We start from the raw sequence: 19,194 nt of genomic DNA, 5'->3' as shown, positions 1-19,194 counted from the left end.
AGTAAACACTCAACAAGTGTGTCTTGACTGAAATTTTATGCTTATCCTTTCTCTCCTCTTTATTACAAGGGTGTCTCTCCCAGTTCAGGTACAAAAAAGTCAGATAGCCTGAATAATGCATCTAATAAATATCAAAAGATAGGCCTGCTACCAGAGATTAGACAAAAGGTAAGCTACTCTCCTTATATACCTATGCAGTATCAAAAGCCCACATAACGCTGAGATGATTCAGAGAATGAATATTGGTGGGTAATGGATCTTGACTGTAAACATACAAAGGGCAGTTAGCAGTCACTCTTTACAAGACACCAAGCTTGCCTCATCTTGTCAAAGACATACAGAAGCACCTCCAAACAAAGCAGAGAGGTCTGGCTATTAGCTTACTCAGCCTATTATGTTATGTCTATATACTGTACCTTTTTTATTCAAAAAATCTCTAAAGGAGTTTACAATAAAAAACATAAAACTAAAAATCATTGTTTAAAAAAAAGGATTAAAAGGCATGCTGATTATCCTAGACTAGACTATGAAATTACCTAAATTTATATGTATAAAACCCTTACAGGTTTCACATGGCACACAATACATGATGTAATTTTTAAAAGAAAATATCCTTGTTATAAGCATATGAACATTAGCAAAAATGCATATAATAAAAAAAAATGCCTCTAACAAAAAAAAAACCGTAATTCCATTGAATTTCTTTTTTTTTAATGTTTATTTACTTTTGAGAAGGAGTATGCAGGCATGCATGAGCTCAGGGGAGAGAGAGAGTCCCAAGGACGCTCCGTACCGTCAGCACAGTGGGACGTGAGGCTCCAGCTCACGAACCAAGAGCCTGTGACCTGAATGGACGTCCAGAGTGAGCCGCTTTACCAACTGAGCCCCCCAGGCGGCTCCCACCACTGAATTTCATTTAAGGTTCTACGGAGAGACACAGCAACAGGGAGGGAAACCTTTATGATCTGCAGATAGCTAAGCACACTAAGCTCCTTTCGCCCCATAGCCCCCCTTCCAACTACCTAAGGCTTATGTTTCCAAAGGCTGCTCACTCTCTCATAGGTGCCAGCACAGTCTATGGGATATTATGTTCAAAGAGGTCAAATGTTCTCTTACAAGTTACTCAAAAATTCAGATTTGCACAAAAGTAAACTAAATTTCAACACCAAAATAACAATTCAACATTCTTATTATATTAGTTTTAAGCTATATAAGCTATTTTTAATTATTTTATTTTGAACCAAAACATAGACATTTTCATGTAATTTGTAGGGCAGAAAAATAAATACGTACACTGCTTATAAAAGTGTTTTCCGTATGAAATTTTAGGTTCCGAAATTTGTTGATTGTATCCTCTTTTTGAGCAATCATATTTTCCAACTCTTGAATTTTTTGATTCTGCAGTTTTGTCTTTAAGAAGAAGAAAAATAGCAATGTTGAGTAAATATATTTTAGGATAAAATGCAAATATGATGCAATTTTAGAATTCCTTCAAATTTTAAGACTACGTATAAAGAACACTAGCAATACACTAGGCATAGCATGATCTTATTTTTGTTTAAAAAAGAACATACGTTTAAATTAAAAGAAAAAGAGAAAAGCAATTTCACGAACTGGGTAAGAGGAATCTGGAATCAGATTGAACCCTAGCTTCTCTACCTTCTAGCTGTACGATCCTGGGCAAGTTATTTTATGCCTCTGTACAAATAAAAAACAACAGTGTCATAACGTTTTCTTGAGATGTAAAACACTTAAAAGAGTACACAGTAACATTCCATAAAAATAAATACATATAAAGTAGAAGTCTAAAAAAGATACCAACCAACTTGGCTTTCTCATTTTTATTTAGGAGGAAGATTATGGGAGACTTTTTAATTTTCTATTTTACATAAAACTGAATTTTTATAACCAGGATCTACTATTTTTATAACTAGAAAAAATAAAGGAAAAGATTAGGAATCATTTAAACAGTAGCTATAGTGTCTTGTGCTAAGTACATTATTTTGGTCACTTCTTCAAATACTGGACACTAAATACCAAAGATCTTGTTTATGTCTAATCATGTCTTACAATATTTCATTCTTTAGAAGGATAAATATAAATTGGTATAAAAACCATGCCAGAGAAGGTCATGAAAAATAGCAAGTTTATAGCTATAAATTCACTTCAAGGTCATGTATACTTGTGATTTCATATTTAGACGTATCAATGTTAAATCCATCTATAACCATTTGGAATGATTATCTGATCTAAAGGTACAAGGTCCCAAAGATCTTCAGAATTCAGTGCTGCACACTGATCAGGCCATATCTCTTATTTTAAAACAGTCATTTTATGTGAAATAAACACCACTTAAATGCATCAACTGACACTATGCATCCACCAAAAGAATAACACAGATCTTTCTGTGCTGATGTACAATTACATCAGCATGATCTCCAAGACAACTTCTGAGGGAAGAAAACAAGACACAAAACTAATTAAACCAATTTGTGTAAACTTTTAAAAAGATGTGTATATGTGTTTTCTACATATAAATAAATATCTTCTGATATACAAATAAATTATCTTCTGGAAAGACTGAAGAAACTCTTCAGTTGTTATCCCTAAAAAAAAACGCCTGAGGGTGAAAGCGCTTACAATTTCCCATTTTTTTATCACATTCATTAGTTACTTTTTCTTTATCTTTAAAGCAATTGTACCTTGTCATAATTGATGCTCCTTCATTTGCTTAATTATTGTTTCTTATCAAGACAAAATAAAACTTGAAGTATTACCTTATTAGATTTCTCAAGCTCTTGAACCAATGAATTTACATTAATTTCTGATTCTGAAAAAATAAGAATACTGAAAATAAATATCTAAGCATCTAAAAAACATATGACTGAATAATCACGGACACATACGCTTCTACAGGAGACCTGACACTAGTGTGACAGTCAGAAAAACGATTTCACGGCACCAGAAGCACATGGGCTCAGCTGCCACTCCTGCCACCCAAGGGCAATGCTTCTGTAAAAGCCACATTCAAAATCCAATGCAAGGTAAGAATGAATGACATGCTAAATAGTGAAAAATGTTCTGGTATAACTTCAGAGATGAAAGGAAAATAGAACCTTCCTGGGCCACTTCGTAAGGTAGAGCACCACATACCTACTATTTTCTACCCATCTTGTTTCACAAAGAAAAGGGCAGAACATTTCCTCTAACACTTTTAAAAACCAGACGACAAGACATTGTGTGAGAGCGAGAGAGAGAGAGCGAGCGCGCGTAGGCGCAGGCTGGAATGGAGCCCCAATCTAACAAATTTAAAACCAGTCCATAAGAGTTACTCTATCCCAAACCTATAAGCTCAGAGCAGAATCTACCATACTATGAGAGAACATAAAAATTACAGAACAACAAAATTCCCAGCTTTATAATTTCCTAAGATCTTAATTTGCTGATAAAACTAATGCTTAGTTTGGTGTTTGTTGTTCTTGTTGTTTTTAAGGGTCTACTTTCTACTAATATTAGTCTAAAAGTAAATGAAGGCAAAAAATTTTAATACATTACTACAAAGCCATTAAAATGTTAAAATATTAACTGTTGCCTAGATCAAAGAATTTTCTAGACGCTACAATAAATAATAAGCATAAATCTCTTATACTCACCAAATATTTTTATGAATTTATAACATGTAAATATGGATAAAATACATCTACTTACCATTTTCTTTCTTTTTTAACTCTTCCTGGGTTTTGATTAACTCTTCTTTAGTTTTAGCTAATTCAGCTTTAACTTGATTAAACTTTATTTCTAAACAAGCAAAAGCTTCCTGGGGGTCAGCAAGAGATGCAATATATAAGTGAGCAATTTCAGCCTGTTTCTTAATATCAGTGACATCATCTTGAAGAGAATCAATAATATCTTCAATTCCTACATAATTATGTGCTTCCTAAAAATAGCAAAAACCACATGCCTAATGTTAACAGTGGCTTTCACTCTTGCAATGTGGCACTCTCTAATTTAGACAGTTTAAAGAAAACATAGCAAAAAAACTCACAACTTAAAATTTTTTTCAATAAATTATATCAAAATATCTCCAACTATTAAAAAGCTGTGTTCCATTACTCATTACTGTTTTATGGAACATTAGACACCATTTCCTATTTTAAAAACCCCATAAGCTATGAGAAATCCTTCTAGAACAATTATGACTGTCAGTTCAGGTATACTTTCAGTTATATAACGTCTCCTATGGCTCGGGTGGGGCAGCTCGGGAAACAAACCTCCATCATGACAACTCAGACCAAGAGCCAAACCATGTCTGGCACACATAAAGAGGATTTGACAGCAAGAGCCAGGACATCACCGTCCAAGGCCCCTAAACTCAGTTATTAAAAAAGCCAAAATCAACCCCTAAAAGACATCAACTGCAGTGGAAGCAGAAGAAAAGTATGTTTTCTCAATAGTAGGGAATGGTCAATCAGCCAACAAGAGCAATCCTTTTCATATGTAAATGTTTTTGCTTTAATCAGAGCAAAACTGTTTAAGATTAACACAAATCAGACTAGAAGAAATCTACCTACAATCAATATGTCGCAAAAGCAACACAAAAAGAAATATAAACATGACACATAGTTTCTTTCTAGTCTAATAGCTATGTTTTAACTAATTGTGCTTACATTAGTAACAAAGCATGCTTAATTATAATAAAGCTACCTAGTAAGTGTCTAATTCTGAAGCATATTAGTGTTTCTCATCACAGATGTGGTACACTACACACAGACCAAAAACATCACTGGATTTCACATTTCAGTGAACATACTTTGTTTTCAACTTTCATGTCACAATCTTCATTCTTTGGTTCTTCTTGAGTGTCACATTTACCAACCAAATCCTTGAAGATAGCCAAACGACATTCAGCATTTTCCTCAAGTATCTCTCGTTCATGAAGGAGAGTTTCCCTTCATAACACAAATTAACCCCATTAGGAACATAAAAGCACGACTTTGTGTTTTTCTTTTAAATTTCTAAGATTAAGGAGACATGCACTCCTATGCATTATTGCAGCATTACTTACGATAGCCAAACTATGGAAGCAGCCCAAGTGTCCACCGACAGAAAACTGGGTAAAGAAAATGTGGTGTATGTATATATACACACATATACATAAATGTATATACATATATACACACACACACAATGGAATATGGAATGGAATAAAAAAGAATGAAATCCTGCCATATGCAACAACCCGAATGGAGCCAGAGGGTATAATGCTAAGCTAACTAAGTCAGAGAAACACAAATACCATATGATCTCACTCATATGTGGAATTTAAGAAAGAAAATAAACGAGCAAAGGTAAAAAAAAAAAAGAAACAAATCAAGAAACATATATTTTTTTAAATTTACTTTTGAGAGAGAGAGAGACAGACAGCTCCTGCATGAGCGGGTCAGGGAGAGAGAGAGAGAGAGATACAGAATCTGAAGACATGCTCCAGACTCTGAGCTAGCTGCCAGCACAGAGCATGATGCGGGGCTTGAACCTACAAACCGTAAGATCATGACCTGAGCCGAAACCGGACATTCAACCGACTGAGCCATCCAGGTGCCCCAAGAAACATATTCTTACCTCTACAGAACTGATGGTTACCAGAGGGGAGGTGGATGGGGGCATGGGTCAAATAGATGATGGGGATTAATAAGTAAATTTATCAGGGCACCTGGGTGGCTCAGTTGGTTAAGCATCAGACTTCAGCTTAGGTCATGATCTCAAAGTCAGTGGGTTCAAGCCCTGCATCGGGCTCTATGCTGACAGCTCAGAGACTGGAGCCAGCATCAGATTCTGCGTCTCCCTTTCTCTGCACTACCAAGCTCATACCCTGGCTCTCTCTCCCAAATATAAATGAATTAATTTTTTTAAAAAAAGTATACTTATGATGACAAAATAATAAATTTCTAAGATTAAATATATTGTAAATTAAAAGCAGAATTTAAATCATTCATGTACAGTTCAGAACCAATGTCAGAATTAGCAATAGCTACTTTCTTTTTTTCTAATTTTTTTTAATGTTTTATTTATTTTTGAGAGAGAGAGAGGAAGACAGCATGAGCAGGGGAGGGGCAGAGAGAGAGGGAGACAGAAACCGAAAACAGGCTCTAGGCTCTGAGCTAGCTGTCAGCACAGAGCCTGACATGGGGCTCGAACCCACAAACCGTAAGATCATGACCTGAGCTGAAGTCAGATGCTTAACCAACTGAGCCACCCAGGCACCCCGCAACAGCTACTTTCAAGGCACTAGAAAGATGTCAGAATTCAGAAAGCACTTGATATTAAAAAAAAAGTAAATAACTTTAAAAAATTCTGAACAAATAAAATTCTCAATTTTTACCAGGACATAAAAGAAATAACGTACTTAAAGTCAGCTTCCCGTTGAGCTAAATATTGAGTAAACTCCTGTGTAACTTCATCACGAATTTTAAATTCCAATGTTAACTTTTCTTTTCTTTCACTTATTAGTTTTTTCTTCAAGTCTTCTATTAAATCCAACAGTTTCTAAAACATAAATATTAACATCCTAAGAACAAGTATATCACAAGGGAAATATTACTGTCCGAGCATTCAACAATTCTTCATTTAGTTGACTATAATTATGCATCCTTTTAATAATGATAATATTCTCACTGAAAATTATGTATTTGGAGGGACTCATGAATCTGAGAGACCTCTCTACATTTTAAAAATACACTTACAGTAACCCAGATGTCTGTGTGGTTACACTAAGCAAGAAAGTACAGAAAAAAGCTGAAGGTCCATTATCTACCAGGAACTACACTGGGGAGGTCATATTTGATGCCTTTCAATCCACATACCTTCTGTGAGCTTGGTAGCAGCATCTACACTTTGTAGGTGGGTAAAGTAAGGACCAGGTCTGTGAGAAGTGTTAAAGGCTGGATTTTAAATTAAGAGCTAAACCCTAATTGTTACAAAGAGTAGTTTCTAAGAACTCCCAAACACATTCCAAAATGGAAAAACGAGATGTTTCATAAACGTATTTGGTGAGCAACAACTTAGGACCTTGGAAAAAGCATGATTATGTAAATATGGACAGTGGATAAATAAAGCAATTAACACTTGACATGGCCAGTATAGATCTTTAATAAAATATTATAGCATAACAGCTTGATATTCCTAAGGTTTCTACTTAAATTTTCTCAACAACAAATTAACCAATAAATTCTCTCAAAACTGTAGATCTTTCAATGTCTCAATTTGATACTGAAAATATTTCCATAAATATTCCAACTTTGAAATTCTGCTTCTAAGAAGCTACAATGTGGAAATACTTCTATAACAGGACCCAGGGTTTTGACTGTGAAAATAGTTATCACAGTGTTGTTGTTTTATTTAAGTGGTTGTACTTAAAGGAAAAGGGAAACCCAACTCAACAGTCAAACAAAAAAGATTGGTTCAATTATAGCACAATCATATAGAAACCTACTGTAATGAACAATGACTTGTATTAATAATTCACACTTTGCATGATTTCCTTTTAAGTGAAGAAAGTCAGGATACAAAAGAGTAATGTATAGGGGCGTCTGGGTGGCCCAGTTGATTAAGTGCCCAATTTTGGCTCAGGTCACAATCTCACCATTCATGAGTTCAAGTCTGATGTTGGGTTCTCTGCTGTCAGCACAGAGCCTGCTTCGGATTCTCTGTCCCTCTCTCTCTCTCTCTCTCCCCCTCTGCCCCGCTCACATTTTCTCTCTCTCTTGCTCTCTCAAAAATCAATCAATAAAGAATTAAAAAACAAAAATGAAGAGTAAAAATCCATTAATACAAGCAGTATGTGGAGAAATCTTTATAGTTTCCTTTTTTCCAGATTCCACAATGATTAAATAATACTTTTATAATTTCAAACAACCATATTTTCCCACTCTATTTTTTTTTTAAGTGTTTATTTATTTTGAGAAAGAGAGAGATCTCATAAGCCAGAAGATCATGACCTGAGTGAAAATCAAGAGTCAGATGTGGGGCGCCTGGGTGGCTCAGTCGGTTAAGCCTCTGACTTCGGCTCAGGTCAGATCTCACGTCCGTGGGTTCGAGCCCCGCGTCAGTTAGCTCAGAGCCTGGAGCCTGCTTCTGGTTCTGTGTCTCCTTCTCTCTCTGCCCCTCCCCCTCTCATGCTCTATCTCTCTCTGTCTCAAAAATAAATAAAACATTTAAAAAAAAAAAAAAAAAGAGTCTGACTTCAGCTTAGGTCATGATCTTGCTATTCCTGAGTTGAAGTCCCACACTGGGCACTCTGGTGACAGCTCAGAGCCTGGAGCCTGCTTCAGATTCTGTGTCTCCCTCTCTCCACCTCTCCCCCACTCACGCTCTTTCTCTCTCTCACAAAAATAAACATTAGGGGCGCCTGGGTGGCTCAGTCAGTTAAGTGCCCGACTTCGGCTCAGGTCATGATCTCAGGGTTCATGGTTTCGAGCCCTGCATCAGGCTCTGTGCTAACAGCTAGCTGAGAGCCTGGAGCCTGTTTCAGATTCTGGGTCTCCCTCTCTCTGACACTCCCCTGCTTACGCTGTCTCTCAAAAATAAATAAAAAACATTTTTAAAAAACTTAAAAAAATAAACAAACATTAAAAGACTACTACAGGGGCACCTAGGTGGCTCAGCTGGTTAAGCATCTGACTTCCTCTCAGGTCATGATCTCACGGTTTGTGATTTACAGCCTCACATCAGGCTCTGTGCTGACAGCTCAAAGCCTGGAGCCTGCTTTGGATTCTGTGTCTCAGTCTCTCTCTCTCTGCCTCTCCCTGACTTGTGCTGTCTCTCTCTGTCTCTCAAAAATAAATAAAAGTAAATCTATATATATGTATGTATAATATATATGTTGCATGTATTATATATATATATATACACACATATATATATATATATACACACACACATATAAATAACTGTTCAATTTTATGTATTTACTATAAATGTAAGACAACCAACCATCCTGTTTTTGAAGAAACAGAAGAATTGGTAGTGGGCAGACACTCTGAGTGCTTGTACTTGACTGCAAAGTAAGTTTGGTGTATTATGCTAAAATCACTGAGTAAAGGGTACTGGTGAACAAGATAGTCACATGGTCTCAAAGTATGATCCCACAGATGATACTTTCACAATGAAAGGAGATTTAACCAAGTTAGCAAACTTAGCATCACCAAGAATGAGGAAATCAGAAATCATGTGTCTCCTGATAGGATCCAATGGAAAAGTCACAACCTGACCTAAATAATAGAATATATGAACTATAAAATCTGAAACATGAGGAGACAATCCGAGAAACTGAGATTGAGGTTATTCTGTAAGACAACTAGCCTCAATTTCTCAAGAATATCATTGTTAGATTACAAATAACTCAAGAAACGTACCAATCAAAAGCAATGTGTTAACTTGAGTTGAAGATCAAAAACATAATGGTGGGGCACCTGGGCGGGTCAGTCAGTTAAGCACCGACTCCTCATTTCAGCTCAGGTCACAATCTCATGGTTTATGAGGAAGAGCCCCGCAGCAGGCTCTGTGCTGACAGCAAGAGCCTGCTTGGGATTCTCTCCCCGCTCTCTCTCTGCCCCTCCCCTACTCATGCATACAAGCATGCACATGCACACAAGCCTGGGCACATGTGCTCGCTGTCTCTCATTCAAGATAAAATTTTTTGAAAAATGACTATAAAGGACATACTGGGACCACTGAAGAAGTATCAATAGGGGCAGTATAATACTCATATTATTGTATCAATGTTAAATTGCCTAGGTGTGAAAATGGTGCTGTGATCATGAATACGTCTACATTGTTAGGAAATATATGCTGAAGTAGTCAGTGTAAGGTGTCATTATGTCTACATCTTGTTTTCAAATGGTACTAGCAAAAAAAAAAAAATGTGCATTCACATACACATGGAGAATTAAATATGGTAAAATGTTAATAACTGGCAAATTCAGGTGAAGTATAAATGAGTTTCATTGTACTAGTCTATCTGTAGGTTTAAATTTTTTCAAAATATAAAGTTGAGGGGCACATGGGTGGTTCAATCATTTAAGTGTCTGACTTCTGCTCAGGTCATGATCTATTTGTGAGTTCAACTCTCACATCAGGCTCTGTGCTGACAGCTCAGAGCCTGGAGCCTGCTTCAGATTCTACATCTCCCTCTCTCTCTGTCCCTCCCCGACTCCTGCTCTGTCTCTGTCTCTCAAAAATAACAAACATTAAAAAAATTAAAATATTAAAAAATATATATGAAGTTGAGATACATAAAAATTTAGCATATTGATGAAAAAACTAGAAGGGTGTTATTAACCCTAACTTTCATAATAATAATAATAATAATAGTAATCCAGCTTAAAACTTGAGTTCTTAATACATACCTTTTTCTCCTCATGGCTAATGAAAGCCTTATCTTCTTCCGATGTTTTATCTAGATCTTCATCAGTAAGTTCACTTTGTACACGCTGGTTTTCTTCACCTTTTTCTAGACCCTCAATTATATCTTCATCTTCCACCAGGTCTTCTAGACTACTTTCCCATGAAATCGTGGATCTTTTTACATTTAATATTTTATTAACTGAATTATTAATATCTAATGATACATCTTGAGAAGACTTGACAGGTCCAAATGGTTTCTCTTGAGAAGAATTTAAAATGTCTGGAACACAAACCTATAAAAATATCCAATGTGACTTTTAAAACAGAAAAGGAAAAACTGTCAACTAAAAAAGAAATCTATAAATTTAAGTCAAATAATAATTCTGGTGTTTAAAAAGACTTACTACGCAAACAAACCTACAAGAATGACTCCTAGCAGAAGGGTTCCTGATTAGCCACAAAGTGAACCAGATGGACGGCAGGGCAGACAAGTCACCACAATAATACTCGTAATTTGTAATGAGTGTGTATTATTAACACTTATTATTAAGGTTATTTAATACTTGCAGGAGAAACTTCCAATCTTTTTAATGTTCTCTGACTTCATAAAATATTCACATTTTAAATTTTTGATTATTTCCCAGGTTTACAGTTATAAGTACAAAATGGATTAGCTACACCAAGAAAAAATGGTTCATATTCTAATAAACAATCAATTCTTCAGAAATATGGATATACTTACTTTTTGTGCAATGGCTGAGAATTTCAACACATTGAGGGTTTCATCATAAGAAAAATAACACTGGCTGATATTGACAATCATGCATATTTTCCCTTTACCATTAAAAAAACTTTGAAAATAGTGAGTCAGTTTACTTTCCCGGAAAGGCACATGCTGTTGGAACCTATAAAAAAATTTTTCAAAAAACTATATGTTAAAACAAATCTCATAAAGTAAGAATGCTGATAAAATTTACAAAGAAATAATTAATCTAGCTATCATGGACTTAAACTCTAGGTTAGTGATTAGTTCTGCCTATAAAAGTCATTTTCTGTTTCTGTTTTCTTTAAATACTACTACTAATACGAATACTAACAATAACTCAGTATGCAAAATGTTAAGAAAATCACATTCAACTGGGTTGTGTTTTCTAGGGAAAAGTAATTATACAATATATGCCATGGAACACATTAACTAAAAATGAAGGCTAATTACAATTTACTAGGCCTAAAGTGGTAATTAATGCAGAAATCTATCACATCTAGAACATAATGCATTAGTAAGATCAGTAAGAATAAAGTAGTTTTAGATGCTAAACCAGGATCATAAGAAGATTATCTAGTGTGTTGACATACATTTGTTATGGAAAACAATGTGTTTTACTTGATGAGTCACTGGCATCAACTAACATTTTTTATTTCAATTTTTTTAAACCAAGAACGCTAAGTATTCCCACTGTAATCCATATATAGTCATCACATAAGAAGCAAGTTAAAAACAAAAAAGAACTTTCTAAAACTAGAGTCGGAAGTTCGATTATTGTAACACTTAATATGCTAATAGCATGTTCAGCAACACTTACTTTGATTTTTCACTGTTTTTCAAAACATTGATACACTTTCCCAGAGTCAATAAAGAAGTATTGATGTTCCCCGTCTCTCTTAACCTTTCCCCTTCATTCTGTGTCTTCATGCTTCTTTCTGAACCAGCTAGGTCACATAAACACAATCTGAATTAAAAAACAAAAACAAAAAACTATGAAAAGCTCTTCAAAATGAAACAATTCAAAATAATTACAATTTAAAGAATGCTCAACTTACTCACTGACTCGCATTACACGAGGCATTTCAGAATCTTCAATCTGTAACAGTCTAATAGTGAATATGCTGTGACTACAAGAAATATACAAAAATCAAATGTTATCTTTCAATTTTAATTTCTGCATTCCATACGGGTGAAACCAGAATCTAAACTGACATTTGTTTACACCCTAACATGAGCCACACCTCTAGCACTGCATTTTCCAACTAGTTGCCAGATATTTCAATCCAATGTTCCAGTGTCACCTAATTACCTAACTGCCTAAATTTATATGTCCTATCTTTCATTTAGCCCCAAATTCCTCGAGCCCTCTCCTTCTCCTAACATTCCAACTTCTATTAGTGGAATCATTTACAATAAAATTTCAATTTGAAACTTGCAAAGATATTATTAGTTAAAATGGTATATACACTGCTAATCTTCTACCTAAAGCAAAGCATACATTTAGCCCAAGTATGGCTTATCTGGATCAGATACTATCTTCATGCCACACTAAGTATGGGAATCAGGGCTCTTTCCCCCTTAAGAGACAACCTGTTTTAAATATCTCACTGCTTAAACTTTTTCCTTTTATCTCTTATGCCCCAAGCCCTTCGCTCAAAAATATCATTCCTTAACCTTGAGATGTGTATTATAGGCTACTCTTAAAATAGAGTTTAGATATTCATATAAAAACACCTGAGATTTTGTGCAAATTAGTAAATTTTATGTTAGTACAAGAAACAGTTCTGATAATCTTCTGTGTTTTAGTGATCTTCAGTTAATAGAATATTTTTTATGCCTATGAATTCATCTAACCTATCAGAGAAACTACTGCCCACTTCAATCTTAAATTAGTTGTATTTACAGTAGTACAGATACCCTGAGGGCTTCAAGTTCACACGATGGTGTCTCTTTTTTACCTTCTACTAGAAGCATTGTTCAGCTTTGTGAAGGCAACACTCTGGTGTTTTATTCCTAGTTTTAAAAGTCTGTATGCTTCTTTGGCATCAGACACTTGAATCCATTGTAGATCTTTAAAAAATAAAAAGGACACATATCAGTTTATACAAACAGCATTTGTTGTACAATGTAATTTCTTTGGAGATTTGTAACCTCTTTTCTCAAAGACATATAATGAAGACTTTTTAAATATTTTTTAAAGTTTATTTATTGTGAGAGAGAGACCGAGAGTATCAGTAGAGAAGGGGCAGAGAGAGAGGGAGAGAAAGAATCTCAAGCAGGCTCTGCGTTGTTAGCACAGAGCCCAATGCAGGGCTCAACCTCATGAAGCATGAGGCCATGACCTAAGCTGAAATCAAGAGCCGGATGCTTAACCAACTGAGCCACCCAGATGCCCCTATGATGAAATCTTTTAATAAGATAATTCCCCAACGTGGAATCCACTCAGCTCTTCCATATTCCACTAGAAAAGTGAAACAGAAGAGGAGGATATTATAATTACTTTCTAATATTTACATTATACAAGCACAGACAAAAGTTTTTCAAAAGTAGGCCAAAGGGAAAATTAAAAATAGAAGAGATTCCTTACAATTAAAAGTCTGGGGGTGGGTGGGGGTGGGGAGGACAAAGACAAAGACAAAGCACACCTGGGATTAACCCTATAAAACTACCTAGATGTGAGACACTGCAGGTTGCATTCATTAGTGAATCATTAAGTCAAATTTAGAATCGACACCACCATTTTATAAAACTGAATTGAAATACAGAAAATACCAAAGTGCATTGCTTGTACTAAGGGTAAGTATAATTCATGAAACTTCGGAGTTGTAAATATACATGTATATTATGTACACATGCAACTACTAGATCATAATGTTAATATGCGTAAGTACTTCCTACTTTGAATAGTGGTTTTAAAAAGTTGGAAAAACACACTGTGGAAAGCTCCAATGTTTGTGCACTGCTGCAAAGGAGCAGAATAACGTGAACACCAACACACAGCTTCCCCCCCATCAAACCCCTGCAATGATACTCAAGGAAAACAAGATTAACACTGACCCCTTCCATTCAGGTTTGATTAAATACCAAAACATACCTGGAAAGCACAAATTTCTCTTATTATGTTGATGCTAACAATTAATATAAAAATTTTCGATCTCTAGTTTGTTATAGCAAAGTCTAGAAGGAAACTTTGGGACAATAAAATAAAAAGCATTCATCACTATACCTTTTATAAAAGAATACCCCTTTACATCTTGTGAAAGGCGTAGCATCTTTCTCTTTTGGAACTTAGATGATACAGGAACAAACAAGTCATAAATACATTCATTGTAAATCTCAAAGAAAGAAACCCACACAGAAAATTTTATATTATTATCAATATTCAAGCTGGCTTGTTCACAATCTTTCATGGATTCTTCACACTCTGGGATATCCAAAGAGTTTATTAAACTTCCTACAAAAAAATAAAAAAGGATAATCACAAAATTAAGAAATAGACAAAATAAGACAGATCAAGACTTTTGGACTTTGGGACGCCTGGGTGGCTCAGTCAGTTAAGCGTCCAACTTCGGCTCAAGTCATGATCTCGCAGTTTGTGGGTTTGAGTCCCACATCAGGCTCTGTGCAGACAGCTCAGAGCCTGGAGCCTGCTTCGGATTCTGTGTCTCTGTCTCTATCTCTCTGCCTCTCCCCTGCTCTCACTCTGTCTCTGTCTTTGTCTCTCTGTCTCAAAAATTAAAAAAAGGACTTTTGGACTTAAAAACTAAGTATCCTTAATCTCTACTTTTCTTGGGAGAGAGCGAGCGAGCAGGGAAAGGGGTGGAGAGAGAATCCCAAGCAGGCTGTGTGCTATCAGTGCCAACACGGGGCAGAGGGAGGGAAGGAGGAAGGAAGAGGGAGGGGGTAAGGGAGAGGGAGAATCCCAAGCAGGCTCTATGCTGTCAACGCAGACATGGGGCTCAAACTCAGAAACTCAGACCCAGTGACCTTATGAACTGAGCCAAAATCCAGAGTCGGACACTTAACTGAGCCACCCAGGCACCCAAGTAGCTTTCCTTACTCTTTTATTCAGCAACGTTGATCACTTTTTGGACCAAAGCAGATATAAATAAAATTTATATTAACCAAAGCCTGGCTTCTTGTTATCTTTCTTTCCTTTTTGAAAAAAAGCCAATGAACCAAATTGAAGTTTCAGGTAAAGGACAGAGGAAAAATAGTAGCTCTCTTGAATTCTACATAAAAGTTGTAAGTGAAAGGGCTTCTCTATAATAATAAATCCAAATAAAACTTTACAGTCATTGATATTTCATATAGTTATGTACCATTTTCCAAGAATTACTATCTCATTAAAAAATTAAATCTCTAGGACTGATTCAAAAATTAAAAGCTATTCAAATGTATTTCACATAATCAACACTTGATAAGTGAGAAAGGAAACCTTACCGTGAAGAATATCATAACTGTCATTTTGCATCACAACCTAAAAAGGAATAAGCTTTTTTAAGTTAAAAGTCACTTTTAATTAAGGTTAAATAACCAGTGTGTTAATTATCTATCTATCCATCCAAACAAGTCACCCACCAAATCACAACCTTTCATCTACTCAGTTCAATGCCCTCTATTAATTCTTCATCCTAGTTAAATACATTCTCATAATAAGAAATCTGGGATACTACAGAAGAATATTAAAAAGAATATCATAAGGGCGCCTGGGTGGCCCAGTTGGTTAAGCAACCGACTTTGACTCAGGTCATGATCTTACAGTTTGCAAGTTTGAGCCCCGCATCAGGCTCTGTGCAGACAGCTCAGAGCCTGGAACCTGCTTCGGATTCTGTGTCTCCCTCTCTCTTTGTCCCTCCCCTCACCTGCTTGCTTGTTCGCTTGCTCGCTCTCTCAAAATTAAATGTTTTTTAAAATGTTTTAAAGAAAAAAGGAAAAGGAAAAATTATCATATATGATCCGCCACTCAGAGGCAATTACTATTAATATTTTAATATATGCCTTTCTACTCTTTTCCCCACACTTGTTACCTTGAAAGCTTTTACTTTTACTTGCTATAATTAAAAATCATTTGTAAATATTTGGTGGCTGTATAACTGAACAGATGTGAAATGTCTTAATTATTCCCCTATTATTGAACATTTAGTTTATTCACAAATTTTTGCCAGTAAAAATAATACTAAAATAAATACCTCAATTTGTTATTTTTTCTTCTGCATTCTAATATTTCCTTAGGATATATCCCTAAATTGGAATAGTGGATGGAAAGATATGAAAATTTTTTTCTTCCTAGAGATGTGCTTCTAGGAAGCACAGTTTACAATCAATGTATGAAAGCAGGATTTCACTTTTTAAGTATTCTAATAATTTTATAGCAAAATAATGTTTTAACTGAATAACTCATTAGGAAAATTTTTCATTGACTTTAATTTTCTCTAAGAATTACCTGTGCAATCCTCTACTAATCTCCATAATTTCTATTTATACTAGTTTACTTTCAGAGATCATAATCCTGGACTCTGAACTTTAAACTCTACTGAGCAAGGTAAGCCTGAGTGGCTCAGTCAGTTAAGCATCTGACTTTGGCTCAGGTCATGTGCTGAATGCTTGCTCAGAGCCCGGAGCCCGCTTCGGATTCTGCATCTCCTTCTCTCTGATTCTCCCTGCTCATGCTCTGTCTCATTCTATCTCTCAAAAAATAAACAAATGTAAAAAAAGATTTTTTAAGTAATAAACTTCACTGAGCAAAAAATCAAAAGATTTGAAGATATGTGCAACTACACATGTGACTGTGCTTATGTATATACAGAGATATACAGAAAGCTCTACAGATTTTGTTTAAGAATCAAAGATACTTTCCAATCTGTTAATGTGATCTTCTCTTTAGAAATTAAGTCACAAGAAATTTTCTCTTTATATTTCTCACATTCCCTTGTTTAGATTTTGTGTGCACAAATTATTTTTATAATCAAAAAATATTTTTTTTAATTTCAGAAAGAGAAAAAGCATGCGAGTAGTAGAAAGGGGCAGAGGGAGAAAATCTTTTTTTGTTGTTGTTTATTTACTTACTTATTTATTTATTATTTATTTTGAGAGACGGGGGGGGGAGAGAGAAAGAGAGAGAGAGAGAGAGAGAGAGAGAATGAATTCCAAGCAGGCTCTGCACTGTTGGCACAGAGCTTGATGTGGGCCTTGATCTCATGACCCAGGGATTAAGAACTGAGCCAAAACCAAGAGCTGGATACTCAACTGACTGAGTCTTGCAAGCACCCTAAAAAGAATTTTTTTGTGTGTGTGTGTGTGTGGTTTTTATTTATTTTTGATAGAGACAGTGCGAGCAGGGGAGGGTCAGAGAGAGAGAGGGAGACGTAGAATCCGAAGCAGGCTCCAGGCTGTGAGCTAGCTGTCAGCACAGAGTCCGATGCGGGGCTCGAACCCACGAACCGTGAGATCATAACCTGAGCCGAAGCTGGACACTCAACCGAGCCACCCAGGCGCCCCAAAAGAATTTTTTTTAATCATTACATAAAGTATAGTGCCATTTCTACAACAACTGAATGAAATTTCAGAATCATTTACATTTGTATTGTTTAAACATTTCAGCTATTTGTACAATATAAAGCAAGGAGAAGAGAAACTTCAAAGTTATAATACTTTTCTAGAAAAGAAAAGACAACCATCACCATCACCACCACCGCAAAATATTCCAGTATAGGCTGAAACAAACTAAAGAGCTTATAAAAGGTCATGACGTATATATATATTTCACATACTAGACTACTTCCATACCTCTTTAATTTGCCGAAGCAGTGCAACTTTGCTAGCAACCTCTTCTTTCTCTTGGTCTGGTGATAACCGTAAGAATTCTCTAGATCTATGTGGTTTAAGGTTCATCTTTGTATACAGTCTTTCCTGAAGACTATCAAATAATACATTCAAAGTTCGCGGCAGAATACCAATATTTTCTTCTGTGCCTGTGAAAAGAATTTTTGTTTCATATTCTCTCAGAGTATTATTAGCAAAGTGGAAACATTCCGAGATTGCCATGGCTCCTTTCATAGCACCAAGAGGGAAGAATAAGCATCTAAGACAAAAGTGAAAGAAGTTGCAGCATTACTCAATTTTCTATCACTTTGGTCTTCATTGTATAATAGACATTTTATCAACTATCATACTGATGCAAAACTTGAAATTTTACATTCAGATCAAGCCATAGTATTTGCAGTCATCCATAATCACAAATTAGAAAAGTAAAATGAAATATAAAACGCTTCCCTGGTTATCCAAGCTTAGTTCACTATGTCACATAAATCTTTTCCAAATTTTGTCATCTAATTCTCCATCATATGGGTAAAGTAATTTTCCAAATGAGTTAAATCAATCTGAATTAAAAGCCATTGGCAATACATTCACTATATTAGTATTAAAAATAGAGGAAATGTACTAGGTAATGGAAACATAACTACATGTAAGTACTATGAAAATGAGTGAATATGACTGCTTTTTGTCCTTGCAAGCAAAAATAATACAATTTACCTTGAAATGTATATGTTTTTCCTGAATTGGTTAGCCCATACGTAAAAATCAGCCGACTTTGTCCTTTCAAAAGGTCTTTTACTGGCTGCATAATGCAACCCTGGAAAAACTCCTTCTGTGTAGTTTCTGGGCCAAAAACCTAAACAAGCATTTTTTAAAACAAGTCTTTTTAGAAAATTCAAGGAAATTTTTACAATGAGTTCTACCCTATAACTCGTGTTTTTAAAAACTTTTTTTTAAGTTTATTTATTTATTTAAGTAATCTCAACACCCAGCCTGAGGGTCAAACTTATGACCCCGAGATCAAGAGTTGGTTCTACCCCAACTAAGCCAGCCAGCCACCCTCTTGTATCTTATAAATTTAAAAGGTTTCCTTCACAAGATTCATACTTAAGGTAACTGCCATATCCCCAACTCCCACAAAGATACCTGACAGATTAACTACTTCAGGAAGTTTTCAAGATAGAAATCTGACCCAGTCAATCAAGTTT

At 35.4% G+C, this 19,194-nt stretch overlaps 1 protein-coding gene across 10 annotated transcripts in view; it reads right to left on the bottom strand.

Moving 5' to 3' along the window:
• KIF20B (kinesin family member 20B) overlaps nt 1-19,194 on the bottom strand; it is a 104,681-nt gene that overhangs the window by 40,824 nt on the left and 44,663 nt on the right. For all 10 annotated transcript variants that reach the window (XM_029932206.1, XM_029932199.1, XM_029932205.1 and 7 more), the window contains 14 exons: nt 18,704-18,842; nt 17,957-18,141; nt 15,611-15,647; nt 14,394-14,621; nt 13,126-13,237; nt 12,223-12,294; nt 11,985-12,131; nt 11,144-11,306; nt 10,404-10,694; nt 6,404-6,543; nt 4,811-4,949; nt 3,709-3,937; nt 2,778-2,830; nt 1,294-1,410 (listed from right to left, as the gene is read on the bottom strand). In XM_029932206.1, the coding sequence (XP_029788066.1) occupies nt 1,294-1,410; nt 2,778-2,830; nt 3,709-3,937; nt 4,811-4,949; nt 6,404-6,543; nt 10,404-10,694; nt 11,144-11,306; nt 11,985-12,131; nt 12,223-12,294; nt 13,126-13,237; nt 14,394-14,621; nt 15,611-15,647; nt 17,957-18,141; nt 18,704-18,842 (2,052 nt within the window). The remainder of the gene's footprint in view (nt 1-1,293; nt 1,411-2,777; nt 2,831-3,708; nt 3,938-4,810; nt 4,950-6,403; nt 6,544-10,403; nt 10,695-11,143; nt 11,307-11,984; nt 12,132-12,222; nt 12,295-13,125; nt 13,238-14,393; nt 14,622-15,610; nt 15,648-17,956; nt 18,142-18,703; nt 18,843-19,194) is intronic.

Source organism: Suricata suricatta, chromosome 2 (assembly GCF_006229205.1).
Source record: "Suricata suricatta isolate VVHF042 chromosome 2, meerkat_22Aug2017_6uvM2_HiC, whole genome shotgun sequence".
Taxonomy (NCBI): domain Eukaryota; kingdom Metazoa; phylum Chordata; class Mammalia; order Carnivora; family Herpestidae; genus Suricata; species Suricata suricatta.
The sequence above is the reverse complement of the archived record's forward strand: the minus strand, read 5'-3'. Positions and strand labels throughout refer to the sequence as shown.